This window comes from Balaenoptera ricei, chromosome 17 (genome assembly GCF_028023285.1).
Source record: "Balaenoptera ricei isolate mBalRic1 chromosome 17, mBalRic1.hap2, whole genome shotgun sequence".
In the NCBI taxonomy this organism is placed as follows: Eukaryota; Metazoa; Chordata; class Mammalia; order Artiodactyla; family Balaenopteridae; genus Balaenoptera; species Balaenoptera ricei.
In genome coordinates, this window is record NC_082655.1 from 45579900 (window position 1) to 45606022 (window position 26123).

A 26123-nucleotide genomic window follows, 5' to 3' on the forward strand; every position below is an offset into this window, starting at 1 on the left:
GGTCTATTGGGAAAATTTTTTTTACCTTTTCTTTTATCCTTTGTTTAACAGAGATGTTTTGAGTTCAGCTCTAAAAATAATCTGCTTTTTCTTGCTAATGACATATTTAAATGTTTTGAAGAATGAAAATAAATTTCCCTAGGAAATTAGGGAGCAGGAAATTTTGAATGTAATAGGCTTCAAGAACTTCTAATTTATTATTGTGCTTTTCTCCCTTTACATCAACAGTAAAGGAAACTGCATTCTTGAGCAGCTGGTTGTAAAGAGGAAAAGCTTGGGCTTCAGATTTGGCCACACCTGGGTTGTGACCCATGCACCTACAACTTAATCTGTGCTGTCACAGAAAACTTTATGAAATGAAGAGGTATTTTTAACCTAAATATGCAAATAATGATGTCTATTTAAAATAATTGTATTAAGATAAAATAACATATGTAAAGCTCTTAATAAAGCATCTAATAAATAGTACATCTAAGGTTCTCAAATTTAAGTACATATATACACATACATGTGTAGATAGATAGATAAGTTTTTTTTTAAACCTGGAGATTGTGTGAAAATGCTCATTCTGATTGAATAGATCTGAAGTGAGAACCAAGATTTTACATTTCTAGCAAGATTCCACATAAAACTGATCCTGCTGGTTCGCGGACCATACTTTAGGTAGCAGTGTTGTAAATGTCTGATAATTGTTGATCCTATCCTCCATGACAAAGTTGATTACATAAGAAGCCAAATTTACATAAATAAGACATTATTTTATGGGTTAATTTCTGCATGAGAAAATGCATGTATCAATGTGGTAGGCAGAATTATGGCCTTCCAAATGCATCCACATCCGGTAAATACCTTATGTTACATGTCAAAGGGTAATTAATGTTGCAGATGGAACTAAGGTTGCTAATAAACTGACCTTCAGATAAGGAGATTATCCTGGATTGTCCAGGTGTACCCAGTGTAATCACAAGGGTCCTTTAAACATGGAGGATGGAAGCAAAAGATCATAATCAGAAAGAGATTTCCCTGCTGACTCTGAAAATGAAGCATTTGAGCCAAGAATTCAGGAAGCCTCTAGAAGCTGGAAAAGTTAAGAAAACCAAATTGTTCTCTAGAACCTCCAGAAAGAAATGCAGCTCTACTGACATCTCAATTTTAGCCCTGTGGGCCTCATTTCAAACTTCTGATCTTTAAAACTATGGGATAATAAATTTTTCTTGTAGGAAATAAAGTTTTCTTCAATAACACAAACTGACCACTGAAGAAATAGACACAAAATGGTATTACTTGCTTATAGACTGATATCTTGCATAAACAAAATGGATAAAAATGCCTCTATGGATATTTCCCCTTGAGTACTTTTATTATTATTACCATAATATTTAAGATTAAGGTATCATTTTTGTAATGATAGCAGCTTTTATTAATTTTTATGTAGCAAGTAATAAATTAGACACTTGTACATCAATTATCTCATCAATACAATCATGATTTTTTTTTTGACATTTTACTATCAAGAAAGCAGCAAATAGGCCTTTAAAACTTTGCCCAAGCTCATGCAGATAGCAAACACCAAATGTGACACACACCCAAGTCTATCTAACTTCCAAGCCCTTGTTTTTAACCAGGCTGCTCTATTATCAGATTACTTGTTCACATTTTATTTGGTAATGAAATGCTAGGCAATGTAAGAGATATACTAATTAGAGGGCATTGTAGAACCTAGCTTGGAAGAACTTAAAAGATTGTTTAATCTAAATATTAATTACATGGAAAATAATTTTTAATATTTGAGTAACTAAATTTTATAGTCTTTTCTTCAAAGTGCTTATTTTCATTTCATTGTAAATTCAGAACATTTATCCTTCTCTTACAGTCTTTTTACAACTTAAAAATGAACAGATTCTCTAACAATAACCTTGGTTACATAGTAATATAGCAATAAATCACAGTATGTGTTGAGGCACAGAAAGTTAAATGTCTTGCCCTAATATTTGCTGATATTATTTGCTGATAATATTTGCCCTAATGTTTTCAGTAGTAAAGTAAGAATTACATTGGAAATGTAATCCGTAACAAATGATCACTTGAGTCCCTTTCATTAGTAATATGAGAAGCATAAGCATAGACAGAAATTATTACCTGTGGCAACATGACGTCCCATTCCAAATATGGCGTAAATGATGGCAGGAAACAGAGACCCATACAAACCAAACACGGGGTGCACAGATGAGAGAATAGCAAAGGCCAACCCTGTGAAGAAGAACCACGGTAAATAGGACCATCTTATAACCCCAAGATACAGTCCACTACAAAGTAGAATGGATATTGGTTTATTTAATGATGAAAGGAATTATGATGTAATTATTCTACTTGCTCAGTGAAAGACTAGCATCATTGTCCTAAATAACAGAAAATTTACTCATTAGCTCATATTTACATTTCAATTCTAAAACCATTCTTTTTGGCCTACTACTTTTTACTTGATTACAGAGATGGCTACAAGAAGACATTAGCTCAGAGTGTCTTCCTGGTAAAAGTGAGAATCATTTTCACAAGTTCATTCTATTCACACAATAGCATCTGTGAAATAGGCAGAACTAGTAGAAATACCACTGACAAATAAGAAGCCTGATATGAAAGGTAATTAAGGCTGGGGCAAAAAGGATGCACACATTCAAAGGTGCCTGGTTGTCTGGCTAGCTGGCTGGCCTAAGATTGTGTATCCCAGTGTTGGGCCAGTGTGTGAATCCATGCATATCTCATAACTAGACCCCAGCCTATATTCAGGTACAATTTCTTAGAGTGAAAAATAATCAACTTCATTTATTCGAAGAATAAGTAAGGTGTACCTTAAAATTGTTCATTTCTGTTCTCCTTAGATACTACTGCCTGCACAGTTTGTTTGTCACAGGCACATAGAAAATTTTCCTAGACATGTCTAAATTACCACTAGCTATTTAAACGTGACCACAGTATGCATGAGGATAAATTGATTAAAGTGATCTTGTTTGCCGCTGATCCTTGGCATTAAACAGCCAGTTCTGAGGCAGGAGATAGATGGGCCCCAGGATAGAGATTTACAACTTGCCCGCCTGTTTACATTCCTTGGGGAGAGAAAAAGATGGGCTTCAGGCTGGACACTTACAACTAGCCTCCTGTTTACATTTCCTGAGACAGGAGATAGGTGGGCTCCAGGTTAGATATTTACAACCAGCCTCCTGTCTGCACTTTGAAATAGAAATAACAACAGAATAGGGTAAATAGCTAGGCTTTGTCTCCTGAGGACACTCTAAGATAACAGTCATGGCAGGAACAGAGAGGGGCTAAACCCTGTCTGAGTAAAGATCAAGAGGTCATGCATTTCCCATCCTTGGGGCAAGGGAGACACTGCGCATGCGCAGAAAGGCTCAAAAAGGAGGGGGCACCACCCAATAATATGTGATGCTAAGGCCACCCCTGGGCTGAAATCCATTATGGAAAAAAGTTGCGCGTGCATATTGGGAAGCGTCCTACGGCAGGTCAGGTGTGGAAGAAGAAACCAGATAATTGGCCAAAGGTAAACAAAGACCCTGAAGAACTGCCCTATATAAGTGATTTAACCGCCTCTTTACTGCTCTCCTCCTCATTAGGGAGGACGCCCACACCCTTTCTCTCTGGGTGTGCGTCTCTGCCTCGCTTCTATCTTAACAATTTCTTTGTGTTCTATCCCACTTGTTGTGCTATGTCTCTAATAATAAACTTTGTACCTGTTTTTACAGTTTTTGCCTCCATGAGAAATGCATTTTTCACTGGGGGCGAGAGCCGAGGAAAAATAACTTCTAGCCTCTAGCCCTTGATGGTCTGGTGGCTAAAGTTCCTGGTTTTCATCCAGGCTACCCAGGTTCAATTCCTGGGCAGGGAATTAAGCCACTGCTCATGCTGCCTCTCCAAGATCAGTTCAGCTAGGTTCTGATAATCCGTTCAAGTTTACACGGTTTAATGATAGCCATTTGATTGAGCATAATGGACTTGACAAGCTACAGAAAGATTTGAGGAAGGAGCTGGCATTAGAACCTAGATTACCTGAACATTAGGCCAGTTAATTATTCACACTATGGAGCCTGGCAATCTGGTTCCCATATCAGTACTTTCTACTGTTTAACCTTTACTATTTTAAAGTTAAATTTAATCTCTTTAAAATAAATAAACTCTAGTTTTACATCAAATATTTTGTTTTAAGAAGTACAAGATATTTCAGTTACAATTAAAATGCATGAAAGATCTACCAATAACCAGTCCCTTCTTCAGTGTTAAAAACCTGCTTGGGGAAAAAAAAAAAAAAAAAAACCTGCTTGGGTTGCTTGTTTGCTGACAATGTATTCCTAAAAGTCTGGTAAAGACAAATAAAAAGTTGTTATAGAAGAGTCAGTGGCAGAGGCTGCTCTAGAATTTCACACAGGCAGGATGAGAGGCAGCAATCTTGCTGTTGAGAAAGGTCGTGTGAAAGTGCAGGTCTCCAAGCCAGGTTAACAGTATAAAGCTAAACTTTCCCCCACCCCAATAACAAACACCTCCTGGCATTTATTATAGTGTAAGCAACTGTGTAAAAACATTGTGTGCATTAAATCAGTCATATGGAAAGCTAAAAAGCAACTTTTTCTCATCCATTTTCAGAATGAGTTACCTGATAAAAATTACCTATCAAGAGACAGAAATACAGAGTGCTTCCAAGTAAGAAAAAATGTTGCCCACATTTCAGATCACCCAGATCTACTAAATCAGTGATGGGGGGAAAGGGAAATATGCATGTGGCATATTTAACAAAAGCACCTTGGCTGAATTGCATGGACACTAAATTCTGAGAGATGAGGTAAATACCAACAGAATCAAGTTTGCCGGAAGTACCCTATTTGGCTAATTTCTACTCCACCTGCAACAGCAAACGTAAATACAAAACTAGAAGCAGCTGGATTCTCTCCTCTTGCCTTGTGAGTAGGTACTTTTTGTTTGCTTTATTACAAAACTCATCTCTCTCTTTCTCTCTCTCGCTCTCTGTTCATCCCAAGTGAAATCTATAAAAAATTAGTTCAAAAACAGAATTTCTTTGGATCTCTTATTCCTATCAAATTAAAATAGGAATAATCGTGGAAAACATTTCTAACTGCAATCTTGAAAAGATCTCTAGACCTATAAATGCAAAATATCACTTCAGTAGATTTTACAAGAACGATCTCAAAGACCAGAAATCATGTAGACACTTCCTTTATCTCAAATGACACTGATACTGAGCTTTCACATTGAGCAAGTGTTGTACACTCTCAGTGAGAATCTACTTCTCTGCTAATATGACAATGAACAATGGCCAAAATGAAGGAATGAACTAATTCAGAAATGCAATGCTTTAAAATTTCAAGTACCCCTTCCATAGATAACTAAAAAACCCAAACGACCCTCCCATACCCACCTCCAAAAAGGAGAGGAAACTGCATAAAGTTTTCTTTCTCTGATTCATTTATTATTCTGGTTCATACTGTAACCAAAATACATATTTTCATACAAACTAAAATATGTTAAATCCTTCAAAAATAATGAAAATATTAACTAGTTAGAGTCACTTAAAATTAGTAGAATTATCTACACTTTTCTCCATGTTTAATGAAACAGGGTGTTCAATTCAATCAGAGCAGAATTAGAACTCTCTATTACTTTGGGGGAAAATTGCTGCAAATACTGATAGATATTTGTATTATTTAATCTCACTTAGATAAGAGCAAAAGCAACACAACAAACAAAAGTATAGAAGAATAAAAACAAAATGGGTATTAGGCCAAAGGGTGTCAAAAGGGGACAGAGGAGGAATGAGAGGAGAAACGGAGAGAGAGAGAGAGAGAGAGAGAGAGAGAGAGATTGATTGGAGGAGAAAACCCATAACGAGATCTTTAGATAACTGATTATTTTTAAAAATCAAAAATCATGTATTGGTAATGCAAATCTGATATATCCACTAAAGAATGGTCACTAGAAGACTTTGAAAGATGCAATTTTTAAGAAAGCATGTTTTATAGGTGTGATAACGGTTATTATAGTAGAAGAGACTCCATATTCCCATGTCAATATTATCAGCAGTTTCAGGGCTTATGAACACTCCCCACCTTTTGAGGGACCCTGAGTGTGAAGTTGGACATTTACCACTGGCACCCCTTGCCCCTCCAACCCAGGCTACAGTGAAAATGGCTTCCCTAGACTGAGTGCCTGACTTCTGCCAAGGAAGAACACAAAAGCAGGTAGTTAGCTCACTCTGCCTCTGCACTTACTACAATCTCTTGGCTGAGATTGCTAGAAAGTAACCAATCACTGCTAGTGAGAATGAGAACTGTTTATCACAGAGATGATATTTTATATTTTAAGATACATATTTTTATTTCAGCTTCAGACCAGTTTTATTTGGATTTGCATGATAGCAATTATTTAGAAAATTAAAGAAAACTGGAACTGCAAAAGATCATGTCTAGAAATTGAATAGTGTATCTGAAGTTGTTAATTGGTGCTGGAATTACATACAGAGAGCTGCTCTATTGGGGATTTTATATTTTCTTGGCTTAGTGACCTCACTTCTTTATTGAGAGTCCAGGCAGCTAAGACTCAGAGGCACTGGTTTATTCCCCTCAAGCATGAATACAAGAACAGCAGTATTTCATAGACTGTAGCATTTAGTTATGGAGCTTCAAATACTACCCAGAAAACTACAGTTACCACAACTCAATGAAACAACTATTCCAGTAGAATTCACTGCTCCCAGAAAGTCAATTCTTTTCATGAAACACCTTTGGGCTTTCTTAGGCGTTGAACTGTTCCCCACTCTGATTTATATGTTGAAATCCTAATTCCTAGCACCTCAGAATATGACCTTATTTGGAAATAGGGTCATTGCAGATGTAATTGTGTAGGATGCAGTTATCCCAGAATACAGTGAGTTTATAAACCAATATGACTGATAAAAGAATGCCATGTGAAGAAACATAAGCACACAGGAAGAATGCCATACAAAGATGAAGGCAGAAATCAGGATAACGATTCTGCATACCAAGAACACCAAAAGTTGCCAGCAAACCACCAGAAGCTAGGGGAGTGGCACATTAACAAATTCTCCCTCACAGCTCTCAGAAGAAATCAACTCTGCTCATACCTCGATTTTAGAATTCTAGCCTCCAGAACTGTGGGGTAATAAATTTCTGTTGTTTAAGTCACCCAGCTTATGGTATTTTGTTATAGGACCCCTAGCAAACATACAAGTATTAGTTTTTGGAGGGAGCAGAAAGTAAGAGGTCATTTGATGCTGTGGTGTTCAATCTCACATTCTGAACAGGACTGAAACACTTATCCTTAAAAAATATTAAATAATATTACCAACTTTGAACTTCCAATTCATAATCCCTAAATCTATATAATATCATTAAAAATTCGTATTTTGAATCATCTAAAATAGCATCTAAGCAATTTAGTTCCTAAATAATGAGTGTCTAGAAATTAAGTTGCTAAATGTTAAAGATAGTCTTCTGAAGACTGCTTACTCAAAACTCAGAAGTGAAAGGTAAAGTCCCATTCCATCTCTATTAAACATGGTACCATCACTAGAAGTTGTGTTGGGAGGAGTCTCAAGGGCACTATTCTTAGTACTCAGCTTCCATAACCTTAAGGAAATGGAGCTTACTGAGTGTCTAAAGGCAAATATGAGTAAATTTGGGCCAACCACATTTGGAACTGTGGTCAGTCTTTCAAGGCTTTGTAGAACTGAGTTTCTACAAGAAGTAACTTCTTCCACAAGAAGTAATACAATTTAATTGTCTCATTAGTTTCTCCAATTTCTAGTACACAAGAAAGAAAATAGTTGTAAAAATAGTAAGAAAGCTGAAACCATGCTGACCTGCTCAAGCAAAGCTCTTACAGGCTCTTGGCCTCTGCGCCCAGCCCATATCTAACCTTACCTGCTGCTAAATCATTCAGTAGCCTTGTGTAAATTAGAAAAAGGGACCCCCTGCTAGATAATCTAACCAACCTTATTTGTGAACAATGACTGAGGAAATGCCACTCTCCAAAAAGCACTGATAGCTTCCCCCTACCTTCTACAAAACTGGAAAGCTTTGGTCAATTCTGAAAATATTCATTTCTCAAAATCATGTTAAAGCACTGTATTCATTTTTTGGAAGTTGCCAAAGAGAAACCAAACAATGATTTTCAAGTCTAAATGTTGAGCTCACAGGTGAATTACTACATTTGGCTATAATAGAAGAGGAGATATTTATTTTAAAACCAAAGGTAAGATTTTTTATCCTAATAAGTCAGACTACATGATAAATCATAGCATTATCCCACCAGAGTGCATCCCTGTGCACAATCACAAGGGAGCTAAGCTAGATCCAGGGAAGAGTCCACCACCATTGAAGAGCTTCCTATGCATTCCTGTTCACATTTGGGAGGGGGCAGCTCAGTGGTGTGGCACCAACCTCTCTGGCCCTGACCCAGCCTCTAACCAAGGTGCACACACTGGGGAAAAAGTAAAATCAGCACAGAAGTGCAGCCCCAAGCCCTCAGATCATAGCTACCTCCCACCTCCACCTCAAACCAAGGTGGAGATTGCCATCACACTCGAGAAACCCAACTTTGCTACTGCTCCAGCCCCTCAGGCCCCAAACCCAATTGGACTGTGATGACCACCAAGTACAGTAGAAGCCTGACTTGCACCTGGCTCTGGCTCAAGCCCCTCCAATTCCAGACCACCCACTAAGGTGGTGGCTGCCAGCACAGAGGAAGAGGAGCTCACGATCACTTCAGATACAGCTCTCCCACCAAAGACATGGGCACATGCAGACTACATAGGGATGCTCACACACAAGGGCACTGGGAACATGCAGACTGCATAGGGATGCCTTCAAGATCAGGATAGATAAGTGTTTCACATCATTTCATAGAGTCAGAGAAAGTTAAACAAATTAAGAAGACAGAAGAATATGTTTCACATGAAAAAATAAGAAAAAAGCCCTGAAAAAAACCTAATGAAACAGAGATAATTTACCTAATAAAGAGTTCAAAGCAATACTAATAAGAATGCTAACTGAACTGGGGAAAAGAACAGATTAACATAACGAGAATTTTAACAAAGAACTGGAAAATATTATAAAGAACCAGTCAGAGCTAAAGAAACAATAACTGAAATTAAAAATACACTGGAGGGAATTAATAGCAGATTAGGTGATACAGAAAAAAACATAAGTAATCTGTAATACAGAATAATGGAATTCACACAGTCAGGAAAGCAAAACGAAAAACAAATTAAAAATAATGAGGACAGTTTAAGAGACCTCTGGTACAACATCAAGCATACTAACATTCACATTATAGGGGTCCCAGAAGGAGAAGAGAGAGAAAAAAGAGTTCAAAAAATATTTGATGAAATTATGACTAAAAACTGAAGAATTAAACAGATGTCCAGGTACAGGAAGCACAGAGAGTCTCAAATAAGATGAAGTTAAAGAGACCCATACAAAGATATATCATAACTAAAATGGCAAAAGGTAAAGATTTAAAAACAGCAAAAGGAAAAAAAGAGTCACATACAAGGGAAACCCCATAAGACTATAAGCTGATTTTCAGCAGCAACTGCAGGCCAGAAGGGAGTGGTGTAATATAATTAAAGTCCTGAAAGAAAAAAAATGTACAACCCAGGATACTCTCTCCAGCAAGGTTATCGATCAAAACTGAAGAAGCTATAACTTCTTAGAGAAGCAAAAAATAAAAGAGTTCAGCAATACTAAATTGACCTGACAAGAAGTGTTAAAGGGTCTTCTTTAAGTGAAAAAGAAAAGGTTACAACAAAAAACAAGAAATTACAGGAGGAGGAAAATTCCACTGGCAAAGGAAAATTTAAAGACTGTGTTTCAACAATTGAAATAAGCTAGTACAAAGGTTAAAGACAAAAATTGAAAAATCAGCTATGATTGCAATAAACAGTTAAGGGATTGACATGAAGATGTAAAATATGACATCAAAAACATAAAGCACTGCTGTGGGGGAGGAAAAAAGTATGGAACTTTTAGAATGTGTTTGAGTTAAATAAGTATCAGTTTAAAATAAGTAGATATAGTTATAGTTCAATATATATGAACTCCATGGTAACCAGAAATCAAAAACTTACAATAGATATACAAAAACTAGAGAGAAAGGAACATAAACATAACACTAAAGAAAATCATCAAATCACAAGTGAAGATACTAAAAGAAGAAGAAAAGAACAGAGAAGAACTGCAAGAAAACAAATAACAAAATGGCAGTAAGTATATAACAAACAATCGATTTAAATGTCAATGCACTAAATGTACCAATCAAAAGACATAGGGTGGCTGATTTTATAAGACAAAACCAAAAACACCATTCTATATGCTTCCTACAAGAGATTCACTTCAGAGCTAAGAAACACACAGACTGAAACTGGGGATGGAAAATGATATTCCATGCAATGGGAAATGAAAAGAAAGCTCGGGTAGCAATATTCATATCAAAGTAAACTTTAAAACAAAGTTTATAATAAAAGACAATGAATGATATTATATAATAACAAATAAATCAATACAAAAAGATGATACAATATTCACAAACATATATGCACCTAATGTAAGAGCACCTAAATATATAAAGCCAATATTAACAGACACAAGGAGAAATTGACAGTAACACAATAATAGCAGGGGACCTTAACACCCCACATACATCAATGGACAGATCATCCAGATAGAAAAATCAGTAAGGAAAGAGTGGCCTTAAATAACACAGTAAACCAGTTGGACTTAATAGATATCTACAGTACATTCAATCCCAAAACAGCAGAATACACATTCTTTTCAAGTGCACATGGAATTTCTCCAGGATAGATCATATGATAGACCAGAAAACATGTCTCAACAACCTTAGGAGGATAGAAATTATATCAAACATCTTTTCCAACTACAATGGTGTGAAACTAGAAATCAATTACAGAAAGAAAAATGGAAAAACACAAACATGGGGAGACTAAACAACATGCTACTAAAAAAACAATGGATCAATGAAGAAATCAAAGTGGGAACCAGAAAATACCTTGAGACAAATGAAAACGAAAACACAAATTTCCAAAGTCTACGAGACACAGCAAAAGCAGTTCTAAGAGAAGTTTATAGTGATTAATCCCTACCTCAAGAAACAAGAAAAATCTCAAATAAACAATCTAATCTACCATCTAAAGGAATTAGAAAAAGAAAAACAAACAAAGCCCCAAAGTCAGCAGCAGGAAGGGAATAGGAAAGATCAGAGAGGAAATAGAGACGAAAAAAGCAACAGAACAAAAAATCAATGAAACCAAGAGCTGGTTTTTTGAAAAGATAAACAAAATTAATAAACCTTCAGCCAGGCTCACTAAGAAAAAAGGAGAGGAATTAGAAAAAGAACAAACAAGCTGAAAGTCAGCAGAAGAAAGGAAATAATAAAGACCAGAGAATAAATAAATAAAATAGAGATCAAAAAGGCAATAGAATAGATCAAAGAAAATAAGAACTGGTTTTTTGAAAGTATAAACAAAATTAATAAATCTTTAGCTGGGCTAACTAAGAAGAAAATAGAGGACCCTAATAACAAAATAAGAAATGAAAGAAGAGAAATAACAACCAATACCACAGAGACACAAAAAACTGTAAGAGAATAATATGAACAGTTATATACCAACAAATTAGACAATCTAGGAGAAATGGTCAAATTTCTAGAAACATACAACCTACTAAGACTGAATCAAGAAGAAACAGACAATCTGAACAGACTGATTACTAGAACTGAAGTTGAATTTGTAAAAAAAAAGTGCAGGACTGGACTGCTTCACAGGGAAATTCTACCAAAATATAAAGAAGAGCAAATACATATGCTTCTCAAACTATTCAAAAAATAGAAGAGGATAGGACACTCCCAAATTCATTCTATAAGGCCCAATTACCATGATACCAAAACCAGACACTAAAAAAGAGAAAAGAAAATTACAGGTCAATATCTTTGATGAATATAGATGCAAAAATCTTCAACAAAATGTTAGCAAACCGAATCCAACAATATAGAAAAAGATCATAAACCATGATCAACTTGGATTTATTCCAGGGATGCAAGGATGGTTCAACATCTGCAAATCAATCAATGTGATACATCATATTAACAAAAGGAAGGATAAATATCATGTGATTATCTCAGTAGACACAGAAAGAGTATTTGACAAAAATTCAACATTGATTCATGATAAAAACTCTCATCAAAGTTGGAATAGAGAGAACATATCTCAACAAATAAGGTTATTTATGACAAACACACAGCTAACATCATACTCAATGGTGAAAGTCTAAAAGCCTTTCCTCTATTTTCAGGGTAAGACAAGGATGCCCACTCTCTCACTTCTATTTAACATAGTATTGGAAGTCCTAGCCACAGAAATCAGACAAGAAAAATAAATAAAAGGCATCCAATTTGGAAGGGAAGAAGTAAAACCATCACTATTTGCAGAATGGCATGATCCTTTATATAAAAAACCCTAAAGTCTCCACCAAAAACTATTAGAACTAATATATAATTTCAGAAAAGTTGCAGGATACAAGATTAACATACAGAAATCTGTTGCTTTTCTATACACTAATAATGAACTCACAGAAAGAGAAATTAAGAAAAAAATCCCATTTAAAATCACATCAAAAATAATAAAATACCTAGGAATACACTTAACCAATGAGGTGAAAGACCTGTACACTGAAAACTATAAAACATGAAGGAAGCTCTCTTAGAGAAGATGGTGGAAGAGTAAGACGTGGAGATCATCTTCCTTCCCACAGATACATTAGAGATACATCTACACGTGGAACTGCTCCCACAGAACACCCACTGAATGCTGGCAGAAAACGTCAGACCTCCCAAAAGGCAAGAAACTCCCCACGTACTTGGGTAGGGCAAAAGAAAAAAGAAATAACAGAGACAAAAGAATAGGGACGGGACCTGCACCAGTGGGAGGGAGCCGTGAAGGAGGAAAGGTTTCCACGCACTAGGAAGCCCCTTCGCGGGCGGAGACTGTGGGTAGCAGAGGGGGTAAGCTTCGGAGCCACGGAGGAGAGCACAGCCACAGGGGTGTGGAGGGCAAAGCGGAGAGACTCCCGCACAGAGGATCGGTGCCGAGCAGCACTCACCAGCCCGAGAGGCTTGTCTGCTCACCCGCCGGGACAGGCGGGGCTGGGAGCTGAGGCTCAGGCTTCGGTCGCAGGGAGAGGACTGGGGTTGGCGGCATGAACACAGCCTGAAGGGGTTAGTGCACCACAGCTAGCCGGGAGGGAGTCCGGAAAAAGTCTGCAGCTGCCGAAGAGGCAAGAGACTTTTTCTTCCCTCTTTGTTTCCTGGTGCACGAGGAGAGGGGATTCAAAGCGCCACCTAAACGAGCTCCAGAGACGGGCGCGAGCCGCAGCTATCAGTGCGGATCCCACAGCAACAGGGGCGCAGAGGGAAAAATGGAGAGATTCCTGCACAGAGGCTCGACCGAGCAGCACTCAGCAGCCCGAGAGGCTTGTCTGCTCACCCGCCAGGGCGGGCGTGGCTGGGAGCTGAGGCTCGGGCTTCGGTCGGATCGCAGGGAGAGGACTGGGGTTGGCGGCATGAACACAGCCTGAAGGGGTTAGCGCACCACAGCTGGCTGGGAGGGAGTCAGGGGAAAAGTCTGCAGCTGCCGGAGAGGCAAGAGACTTTTTCTTGCCTCTTTGTTTCACGGTGCGCAAGGAGAGGGGATTCAGAGCGCTGCCTAAACGAGCTCCAGAGACGGATACGAGCCGCAGCGATCAGCGCGGACCCCAGAGACGGGCATGAGACTCTAAGGCTGCTGCAGCCACCACCAAAAAGCCTGTGTGCGAGCAAAGGTCACTCTCCACACTGCCCCTCCCGGGAGCCGGTGCAGACCGCCACTGCCAGGGTCCCGTGATCCAGGGACAACTTCCCCGGGAGAACGCACGGCGCGCCTCGGGCTGGTGCAACGTCACACCGGCCTCTGCCGCGCAGGCTCGCCCCGCCTCCTCCGTACCCCTCCCTCCCCGCGGCCTGACTGAGCCAGAACCTCCAAAGCAGCTGCTCCTTTAACCCCGTCCTGTCTGGGCGGGGAATAGACGCCCTCAGGTGACCTACACGCAGAGGCGGGTCCAAATCCAAAGCTGAACCCCGGGAGCTGTGCGAACAAAGAAGAGAAAGGGAAATCTCTCCCAGCAGCCTCAGAAGCAGCGGATTAAAACTCCACAAACACCTTGATGTGCCTGCATCTGTTGAATAGCTGAATAGACAACGAATCATCCCAAATTCAGGAGGTGGACTTTGGGAGCAGGATACATTAATTTTTCCCCTTTTCCTTTTTTTGTGAGTGTATATGTATATGCATCTGGGTGAGATTTTGTCTGTATAGCTTTGCTTTATAATAGCTTTATTTTACTTCACTATATTATATCCTCTTTCTTTCTTTCTTTCTATTTTTTCTCCCTTTTATTCTGAGCTGTGTGGATGAAAGTCTCTTGGTGCTCCAGCCAGGCATCAGGGCTGTGCCTCTGAGGTGGGAGAGCCAACTTCAGGACACCGGTCCACAAGAGACCTCCCAGCTCCATGTAATACCAAACGGCGAAAATCTCTCAGAGATCTCCATCTCAACATCAAGACCCAGCTTCACTCAACGACCAGCAAGCTACAGTGCTGGACACCCTATGCCTAACAACTAGCAAGATAGGAACACAGCCCCATCCATTAGCAGAGAGGCTGCCTAAAATCATAATAAGGCCACAGACACCCCAAAATACACCACCAGACGTGGACGTGCCCACCAGAAAGACAAGATCCAGCTGCATCCACCAGAACACAGGCACTAGTTCCCTCCACCAGGAAGCCTACACAACCCACTGAACCAACCTTAGCCACTGGGGACAGATACCAAAAACAACAGGAACTCCGAACCTGCAGCCTGTGAAAAGGAGACCCCAAACACAGTAAGATAAGCAAAATGAGACGACAGAAAAACACACAGCAGATGAAGGAGCAGGGTCAAAACACACTAGACTTAACAAATGAACAGGAAATAGGTAGTCTACCTGAAAAAGAATTCAGAATAATGATAGTAAGGATGATCCAAAATCTTGGAAATAGAATAGACAAAATGCAAGAAACATTTAACAAGGACGTAGAAGAACTAAAGAGGAACCAAGCAACGATGAAAAACACAATAAATGAAATTAAAAATACTCTAGATGGGATCAATAGCAGAATAACTGAGGCAGAAGAAAGGATAAGTGACCTGGAAGATAAAATGGTGGAAATAACTACTGCAGAGCAGGATAAAGAAAAAAGAATGAAAAGAACTGAGGACAGTCTCAGAGACCTCTGGGACAACATTAAACACACCAACATTCGAATTATAGGGGTCCCAGAAGAAGAAGAGAAAAAGAAAGGGACTGAGAAAATATTTGAAGAGATTATAGTTGAAAACTTACCTAATCTGGGAAAGAAAATAGTTAATCAAGTCCTGGAAGCACAGAGAGTCCCATACAGGATAAATTCAAGGAGAAACACGCCAAGACACATATTAATCAAATTGTCAAAAATTAAATACAAAGAAAACATATTAAAAGCAGCAAGGGAAAAAGAACAAATAACACACAAGGGAATCCCCATAAGGTTAACAGCCGATCTTTCAGCAGAAACTCTGCAAGCCAGAAGGGAGTGGCAGGATATACTTAAAGTGATGAACGAGAAAAACCTACAACCAAGGTTACTCTACCCAGCAAGGATCTCATTCAGATTTGATGGATTTAAAACCTTTACAGACAAGCAAAAGCTGAGACAGTTCAGCACCACCAAACCAGCTTTACAACAAATGCTAAAGGAACTTCTATAGGTAAGAAACACAAGAGAAGGAAAGCACCTACAATAACAAACCCAAAATATTTAAGAAAATGGGAATAGGAACATACATTTCGATAATTACCTTGAATGTAAATGGATTAAATGCTCCCACCAAAAGACACAGACTGGCTGAATGGATACAAAAACAAGACCCATATATATGCTGTCTACAAGAGACCCACTTCAGACCTAGAGACACATACAGACTGAAAGTGAGGCGATGGAAAAAGATATTCCATGCAAATGGAAATCAAAAGAAAACTGGAGTAGCAATTCTCATATCAGACAAAATAGACTTTAAAATAAAGACTATTACAAGAGACAAAGAAGGACACTATATAATGATCAAGGGATCGATCCAAGAGGAAGGTATAACAATTGTAAATATTTATGCACCCAACATAGGAGCACCTCAATACATAAGGCAAATACTAACAGCCATAAAAGGGGAAATCGACAGCAACACAATCATAGTAGGGGACTTTAACACCCCACTTTCACCAATGGACAGATCATCCAAAATGAAAATAAATAAGGAAACACAAGCTTTAAATGATATATTAAACAAGATGGACTTAATTGATATTTATAGGACATTCCACCCAAAAACAATAGAATACACATTTTTCTCAAGTGCTCATGGAACATTCTCCAGGATAGATCATATCTTGAGTCACAAATCAAGCCTTGGTAAATTTAAGAAAACTGAAATCGTATCAAGTATCTTTTCTGACCACAACGCTATGAGACTAGATATCAATTACAGGAAAAGATCTGTAAAAAATACGAACACATGGAGGCTACACAATACACTATTTAATAACGAAGTGATCACTGAAGAAATCAAAGGGGAAATCAAAAAATACGTAGAAACAAATGACAATGGAGACACGACGACCCAAAACCTATGGGATGCAGCAAAAGCAGTTCTATGAGGGAAGTTTATAGCAATACAAGCCTACATCAAGAAAGAGGAAACATCTCGAATAAACAACCTAACCTTGCACCTAAAGCAATTAGAGAAAGAAGAACAAAAAAACCCCAAAGCTAGCAGAAGGAAAGAAATCATAAAGATCAGGTCAGAAATAAATGAAAAAGAAATGAAGGAAACAATAGCAAAAATCAATGAAACTAAAAGCTGGTTCTTTGAGAAGATAAACAAAATTGATAAACCATTAGCCAGACTCATCAAGAGAAAAAGGGAGAAGGCTCAAATCAATAGAATTAGAAATGAAAAAGGAGAAGTAACCACTGACACTGCAGAAATACAAAAGATCATGAGAGATTACTGCAAGCAACTCTATGCCAATAAAATGGACAAACTGGAAGAAATGGACAGATTCTTAGAAATGCACAAACTGCCGAGACTGAACCAGGAAGAAATAGAAAATATGAACAGACCAATCACAAGCACTGAAATTGAAACTGTGATTAAAAACCTTCCAACAAACAAAAGCCCAGGACCAGATGGCTTCACAGGTGAATTCTATCAAACATTTAGAGAAGAGCTAACACCTATCCTTCTCAAACTCTTCCAAAATATTGCAGAGGGAGGAACACTCCCAAACTCATTCTACGAGGCCACCATCACCCTGATACCAAAACCAGACAAAGATGTCACAAAGAAAGAAAACTACAGGCCAATATCACTGATGCACATAGATGCAAAAATCCTCAACAAAATACTAGCAAACAGAATCCAGCAGCACATTAAAAGGATCATACACCATGATCAAGTGGGGTTTATCCCAGGAATGCAAGGATTCTTCAATATACGCAAATCAATCAATGTGATACACCATATTAACAAACTGAAGGAGAAAAACCATATGATCATCTCAATAGATGCAGAGAAAGCTTTTGACAAAATTCAACACCCATTTATGATAAAAGCCCTGCAGAAAGTAGGCATAGAGGGAACTTTCCTCAACATAATAAAGGCCATATATGACAAACCCACAGCCAACATTGTCCTCAATGGTGAAAAACTGAAACCATTTCCACTAAGATCAGGAACAAGACAAGGTTGCCCACTCTCACCACTATTATTCAACATAGTTTTGGAAGTGTTAGCCACAGCAATCAGAGAAGAAAAAGAAATAAAAGGAATCCAAATCGGAAAAGAAATAAAGCTGTCACTGTTTGCAGATGACATGACACTATATATAGAGAATCCTAAAGATGCTACCAGAAAACTCCTAGAGCTAATCAATGAATTTGGTAAGGTAGCAGGATACAAAATTAATGCACAGAAATCTCTTGCATTTCTATACACTAATGATGAAAAATCTGAAAATGAAATTAAGTAAACACTCCCGTTTACCACTGCAACAAAAAGAATAAAATATCTAGGAATAAACCTACCCAAGGAGACAAAAGACCTGTATGCAGAAAATTATAAGACACTGATGAAAGAAATTAAAGATGATACAGATAGATGGAGAGATATACCATGTTCTTGGATTGGAAGAATCAACATTGTGAAAATGACTCTACTACCCAAAGCAATCTACAGATTCAATGCCCTCCCTATCAAACTACCACTGGCATTTTTCACAGAACTAGAACAAAAAATTTCACAATTTGTATGGAAACACAAAAGACCCCGAATAGCCAAAGCAATCTTGAGAACGAAAAATCGAGCTGGGGGAATCAGGCTCCCTGACTTCAGACTATATTACAAAGCTACAGTAATCAAGACAGTTTGGTACTGGCACAAAAACAGAAATATAGATCAATGGAACAGGATAGAAAGCCCAGAGATAAACCCACGCATATATGGTCACCTTATCTTTGATAAAGGAGGCAAGCATATACAGTGGAGAAAAGACAGCCTCTTCAATAAGTGGTGCTGGAAAAATTGGACAGATACATGTAAATGTATGAAATTAGAACACTCCCTGACACCATGCACAAAAATAAACTCAAAATGGATTAAAGACCTAAATGTAAGGCCAGACACTATCAAACTCTTAGAGGAAAACATAGGCAGAATACTCTATGACATACATCACAGCAAGATTCTTTTTGACCCAGCTCCTAGAGAAATGGAAATAAGAACACAAATAAACAAATGGGACCTAATGAAACTTAAAAGCTTTTGCACAACAAAGGAAACCATAAACAAGACAAAAAGACAACCTTCAGAATGGGAGAAAATATTTGCAACTGAAGTAACTGACAAAGGATTAATCTCCAAGATTTACAAGCAGCTCATGCAGCTCAATAACAAAAAAACGAACAACCCAATCCAAAAATAGGCAGAAGACCTAAACAGACATTTCTCCAAAGAAGATATACAGACTGCCAACAGACACATGAAAGAATGCTCTACATCATTAATCATTAGAGAAATGCAAATCAAAACTACAATGAGATATCATCTCACACCGGTCAGCATGGCCATCATCAAAAAATCTAGAAACAATAAATGCTGGAGAGGGTGTGGAGGAAAGGGAACACTCTTGCACTGTTGGTGGGAATGTAAATTGATACAGCCACTATGGAGAACAGTATGGAGGTTCCTTAAAAAACTACAAATAGAACTACCATACGACCCAGCAATCCCACTACTGGGCATATACCCTGAGAAAACCATAGTTCAAAAAGAGTCATGTACAAAAATGTTCACTGCAGCTCTATTTACAATAGCCAGGACATGGAAACAACCTAAATGTCCATCGACAGATGAATGGATAAAGAAGATGTGGCACATATATACAATGGAATATTACTCAGCCATAAAAAGAAATGAAATGGAGGTATTTGTAATGAGGTGGATGGAGTTAGAGTCTGTCATACAGAGTGAAGTAAGTCAGAAAGAGAAAAACAAATACAGTATGCTAACACATATATATGGAATCTAAGGGGAAAAAAAAAAAGGCCATGAAGAACCTGGTGGCAAGATGGGAATAAAGACACAGACCTACTAGAGAATGGACTTGAGGATATGGGGAGGGGGAGGGGTGAGATGTGACAGGGTGAGAGAGTGTCATGGACCTATATACACTACCAAATGTAAAATAGATAGCTAGTGGGAAGCAGCCGCATAGCACAGGGAGATCAGCTCGGTGGTTTGTGACCACCTAGAGGGGTGGGATAGGGAGGGTGGGAGGGAGGGAGATGCAAGAGTGAAGAGATATGGGAACATATGTATATGTATAAGTGATTCACTTTGTTATAAAGCAGAAACTGGCACACCATTGTAAGGCAATTATACTTCAATAAAGATGTTAAAAAAAAAACATGAAGGAAATTGAAGATAATAGAAAGAAATGAAAAGATATCCTGTGCTCTTGGGTTGGAAGAATTAATATTGTTAAAATGGCCATACTACCCAAAGCAATTTACAGATTCAATGTAATCCATATCAAAATACCTATGACATTTTTCAAAACTAAAACAAATAATCCTAAAATTTGTATGGAACCACCAAAGACCCCAAATAGTCAAAGCAATCTTGAGGAAAAAGAACAAAGTAGGAAGTATCATGCTCCCTGAATTCAGAATATACTACAAAGCCACAGTAATCAAAACAGTATGTTACTGGCACATAAACAGACACATAGATCAATGGAACATAACAAAGAGACCAGAAATAAACCCACACACATATGGTCAATTAATCTATGATCAAAATATACAATGGGGAAAAGACAGTCTCTTCAAAAATTGGCGATGGAAAAAATGGACAGCTACATGTAAAAAATGAAGTTAGAACATTTTCTCACACCATGTACAAAAATAAATTAAAAATGGATTAAAGACCTAAATGTAAGACCAGAAACCATAAAATTCCTAGAAGATCATAGGCAGTATGCTCTTTGACATAAGTCTTAGCAATATTTTTTTGGATCTGTCACTTCAGGCAAGGAAAACAAAAGTAAAAATAAACAAATGGGACCTAATTATACTTAAAAGCTTTTGCACAGCAAAGAAAACAATTGACAAAATGAAAAGACAACCTACTAAATGGGAGAAGATATTTGCAAATATGTCTGATAAGGGGTTAATATCCAAAATATAGAAATAGGTCATACAACTCAACAAAAAAAATAAACACCCAATTTAAAAATGGGCAGAAGACCTGAATAGACATTCTTCCATAGAAGACATGCAGATGACCAACAGGCACATGAAAAGATATTCAACGTCACTAAGCATTAGGAAAATGTAAATCAAAACAACAATGAGCTATCACCTCACACCTGTCAGAATGGCTATAGTCAAAAAACAACAAATAATAAATGTTGGTGAGGATATGGAGAAAAGGAACCTTAGTTCACTGTTGGTAGGAATGTAAATTGGTACAGCCACTATGGAAACCAATATGGAGGTTCCTTAAAAAATTAAAAATAGAACTACCATATGATCCCGCAACTTCACTTCTTGGTATATATCCAAAGAAAATGAAAACACTAATTAGAAAGCATATATACATCCAATGTTCATAGCAACATTATTTTTATAATAGCCAACATATGGAAGCAAACTAAGTGCCCATCAACAGAAGAATACAAAAAGAAGTGGTATATATACAGAATGGAATATTACCCATTAAAAAGAATGAAATCTGGACCTAGAGGGTATTATGCTTAGTGAAGTCAGTCAGATAGAGAAAGACAAATACCACATGATCTCACTTATATGTGGAATCTAAAAATAAAATGAATGAATATAATAAAATAGAAACAGACTCATAGATAGAGAGAACAAAGTAGTGGTCACCAGTGGGGAGAGGGGTGGGAAGAGGGACAATACAGGGGAAGTGGATTAAAAGATGCAAAGTACTAGATACTGTGGACAAAGAATGTTGCCTGCCATATCAATAAATAAAAGATGTTGCAGCCATCAGGCCATCAGCCACTGCAGCTGCCATCCCCGAAGGTGCGTCATGGAGAAAAAAACAGGACATTGTCTCTAAACAGTTAAGGTGCATATCAAAGGAATAATTTCATTAAGGCCAGACTCTTGCATCTTCCCATACATAGAAAAGTGCTAAATTCAATAGCTTGAGATGTCCTTTTTTTTTTCAAAAACTCCTATATATCCTGCTCCTCCCATCCCCTTTGAAACAGTCCCTCAGAGCTATCCGGGCTTTAGTCCTCAGTAAGTCTGTCGAGTAAATCATAATTCTCAACTTTTAGGTTGGGCATTTTTTTCAATCAACAGTATAAAATAAATAAGATACAAGGATATAATGTACAACACAGGAAATATAACCAATATTTTATAATAACTTTAAATGGAATATAACCTATAAAAATATCAAATCATTATGTTGTATACCTGAAACTAATATAACATTGTAAATCAACTATACTTCAATAAATAAATAAATAATATTTAAAAAATAATCATAGCATTATCCAAAAAACACCCCCTCATTAAACGTATTTCATATGAATAAAAGTTAGCCATTGACAAAAACTTATTTCTTAGAAAGCCTGGGTGTTAGTAGTGGAAATGACAGAGTGATATCTTGAATACTGAGCATCAGAGGTATTTTTGTATGCTTTTCAGAACTTACTCTGAGCCTAGAATTGCTAAAAATTTATGCACTTAAAAGTTCTCAGGGACTTCCTTGATGGTCCAGTGGTTAAGACTTTGCCTCCCAATGCAGGGGGGACAGGTTTAATCCCTAGTTGGGGAGCTAAGATCCCACGTGCCTCGTGGCCAAAAAACCAAAACATAAAACAGAAGCAATATTGCAACAAATTCAATAAAGACTTTTAAAAAATGGTCCACATCAAAAAAAAATTTTTTTTTAAAGTTCTCATTGCAAGGAATAAGGGCTAAGTACCAATAATTCCATAAATAAAAGAAACAGTTTAGAATTGGAGAAAATACTAACAATGAGACCCAACAAAAGGAAATGAAAGATTAAATCCTGTGCTGCATTTCTTAATCGCCTACTTAAGGTTCATATGGAAGGCAAGGTGAACCTGAGACAGTTTTCTAGGTTAACAATTAGAAAGAAGGATGGTTACTTAAGGAAATATGAAGGTATTGTGCAATTCTCTTCTCCCTCCCTCCAACTCTCTCTCCCTCCTTTTTCCTGCTAACCTTCTTCTTTTTCTCTGTTTTTTAAACTAGTTTTATATTTTCTCTGATTCAAATGGAGGTGGTGGAAATATTTGGAATCTCTTAACATTGGGACAGTGGGAAGATAAGAATCTTGAGTCACGACAAATGGCCTATCAGCTACACATTTCATTTCTTCTTCAAATGAAGTTATTTGTCCCAGGAATAGAGGCAAACTTGATGCATTTACAAATCTGATAATGAAAGCTAATTTTGGATATGTGCCCACACACGCACATAAAAAGTCAGGAGCTGCACACCGTGTGGAATGTTTCTGGGCAGGTTACTGACAGACTGAACAAAGGGCATTCCGTATACTACACAGGCCACTGACTTTTAGCTCCTCCAGAGAAGTGGGCCTAGACATACCCTTACTCGATACATGGATTCTGTTTGGAAAAACCTCTGAGGCCTTAGAAATCAAAGTTAATTAGTTACTACTGACTCCTACATGTTGCTGAGAATATTCACTTCTCAATTCTAGATAGGGTATAATAACCTTTATAGGGTAAACAAAATGGACATGTGTTCCAAGTTGATCAAGTCGCCCACCATAGCTTTAGGCTAACTGAATTTTATTGAGTCAGATTTTACTAATAAAGTGATACATGTATAGAACTTCAAAGCCTCAGTGTTTCTGTTCTTCCTTGTCTACAACATGGGAACAATGTCACTCACCTGCCTCAGTGTTTGAACAGGCCATTAGCTCCTGTTACGGTAAGATGTTTGCTATATTTTAGCCACCCAACTCCATTCTCCCTTCTTTCGTTAGCAGCACACCAATTTCCTTCAAGAAATCACTCTTTCCACCTGAAGTATATGGGCTGAGAATAAGGGAATTGACCTCTACCCCAAATCTAGGCATGGCCACATGACTCAGCCCAGCCAATAGGAGGTTTGCACTGCCCTCACCATAATATCTGGTTTAGAGAAGGGCACAGGATGCATGTATGTTCAGTGAAATCTCATTATACTTTTATTGGAATTGTTAGATGAATACATAGTTACATAAGAATTACATTGGAATGTATACCTAATACTGTGTATTACAATACTTTATGTGCTGATTAAATATGGAAATGACCTGAATGCCCATCAGTATGAAGATGGTTAATAAATTCTGGTACAATGATGTTATGGAATGTTATGCAGCTGTAAAAAAGACTGAATTAGAGCCATAGCCATTAATCTGGAGAGATGTCCACTATATATTATTAGACATGACAGGTTTCAGGCTTATATTTTTTTGTATATAATTTACATAAAAATCCAAGAACAAGGCTACTGGTGTTTCTTATACATCTTTGAAAGATATTTTTTCACCTTGTACAATGAGTTCATAAACCTATACAATTTAATTTTTTATATAGACTTTTTAAAGCAATCTGAACATTATCATGAATGTTATACAAGTCTTTAGAAGATTTTTTTCTAATGGAAACAAGGTAATGAAGTTTGCTTTTTAAGTGGTCAACATAACAGTTGTATGGAAGACACACTAGATTGGTGGGAAAAAAGAACAGTTAGGAAATTACTGCTTATATCCAGGTAGTCGCAGTAGAGAAAAAGACACCATTTCTCAAGGAAATATAGTTCCATCATATATAAATAGATGTTACTCAGACACACTTAAAAAAAACAAATCAGTTCCATTGCCCTTGGCTTTAGCAGAGAACCCTTTCTTCCTAGAACATGTCAGAGGACCAAAGTTGATTGATTAAATATGAGCAGGAAATGACAGGAACCTCCTAAAAGACAACTAAAGTCCTGGATTAAGTCACTCAAAGAGAGTGGTCAGATTAGAGTAAGATGAGCAGAAGGCTGGAGGCCTTAGTCAACACCAGAATTCAAAGAGTGAAGGAATTGTCAGATGCATAGAAAAAGAACTAGAAGAAAAGAGTATAAAAAAGCCAGGGCCAGGCATCTGCAGCAACTCCACAGAATGGTATTCATGAAAAAGAGCAGAAGTTTCTGTTGAATTGATAATACAGGGTTCTGGTGACCTTAAGAAGAGCACTTCTTGGGGAATCGAGGGTGTAGGAACCAAGGGGAGCAGTTTAAGAAATAGATATGAGTGGAGGGAGAGGAGTTAGGAAACATGAAATAGTCTTTGAAAAACCTTGTTTGTGAAGAGAAGAGAGGGAAAGGCTTGGTGCCAAATGAGGACATGGGATAAGCAACTTGTTTGTTTATTTTTTTATTAGTTTTCAGATAGGATAAACTTGAGCACAGGAGTGATCCAGGTTTTGTGAGCCCTAAATCCTATATATCATAGGGGCTTCCTAGAAAAAAGATAAAATTACAATAAAAAATTAATTACAAAGGCAATGTATTTAAAATGAGAAATCACAACAAATTATAAATTTTAAAACGCTGGCAAATTCCATGATTAAATATCCAGAAAAAAATATAATATTTTTATTAACTATCTGTCTGATATACCTGTATAATACCTTTTTCCCTTACAATTTTAGGTTGTATATTCAATGATTTTTGCAATGTTTTCTATAGAGAGAATAGAAAGATAATTTTGGCTTTCCTCTTGCATATCAGACATTTCTAATACATCATTTCAGTGCTGTTGGTGTTGCCTGTTTCTTGTAGCTCTGCAAAGGCTGTCTGACTTCATGTGGTGCAATCTGACAGCTCCACTTTTTCTCATACCCTGGGGTTTCCCTGTTAACACTTGCTCTGGGATTCAACTGTTAATGCCCAGACTCACCTATGCAAACTCAGAGGAACACTGAGAGGTGAGCCTTTGACCAATGAGAGAGTGAGCAGTCCATGTTTCCTCTTTTCTCCCCACTGAAAGATGGTTTGGAGGTGCAGTTGATACCTACTCGGGGGTATGCTCCAGTGATAGAGCCATCTGTCTCCCTTAGAAGCAGCCAGCCCTGTAACAGGCATTCTCTGTCCCCTGTCCCTCACTTCTGCTCTCTGGGCTTACACTCCCTAATAATAAAGTAGTACATAAGCCTCTGTCTCAGGCTCTAATTTCTGGGGAATCAGAGTAAAGTATACTTAAGTTCATTTTTCATATCAATAGGTTAGAAATTTTTATTTTAGCTTTATAACTAGTTAAAAATAAC

At 37.6% G+C, this 26123-nt stretch overlaps 1 protein-coding gene across 4 annotated transcripts in view; it reads right to left on the minus strand.

The window, feature by feature from the left end:
- Positions 1-26123, minus strand: part of SLC26A7 (solute carrier family 26 member 7) — a 208064-nt gene that overhangs the window by 151928 nt on the left and 30013 nt on the right. For 2 of the 4 annotated variants that reach the window (XM_059901193.1, XM_059901192.1), the window contains exon 2: positions 2140-2250. In XM_059901193.1, the coding sequence (XP_059757176.1) occupies positions 2140-2250 (111 nt within the window). Of the gene's footprint in view, positions 1-2139; positions 2251-26123 lie in introns of those variants that run through there. The other 2 variants (XM_059901195.1, XM_059901194.1) reach the window with 2 other exon arrangements.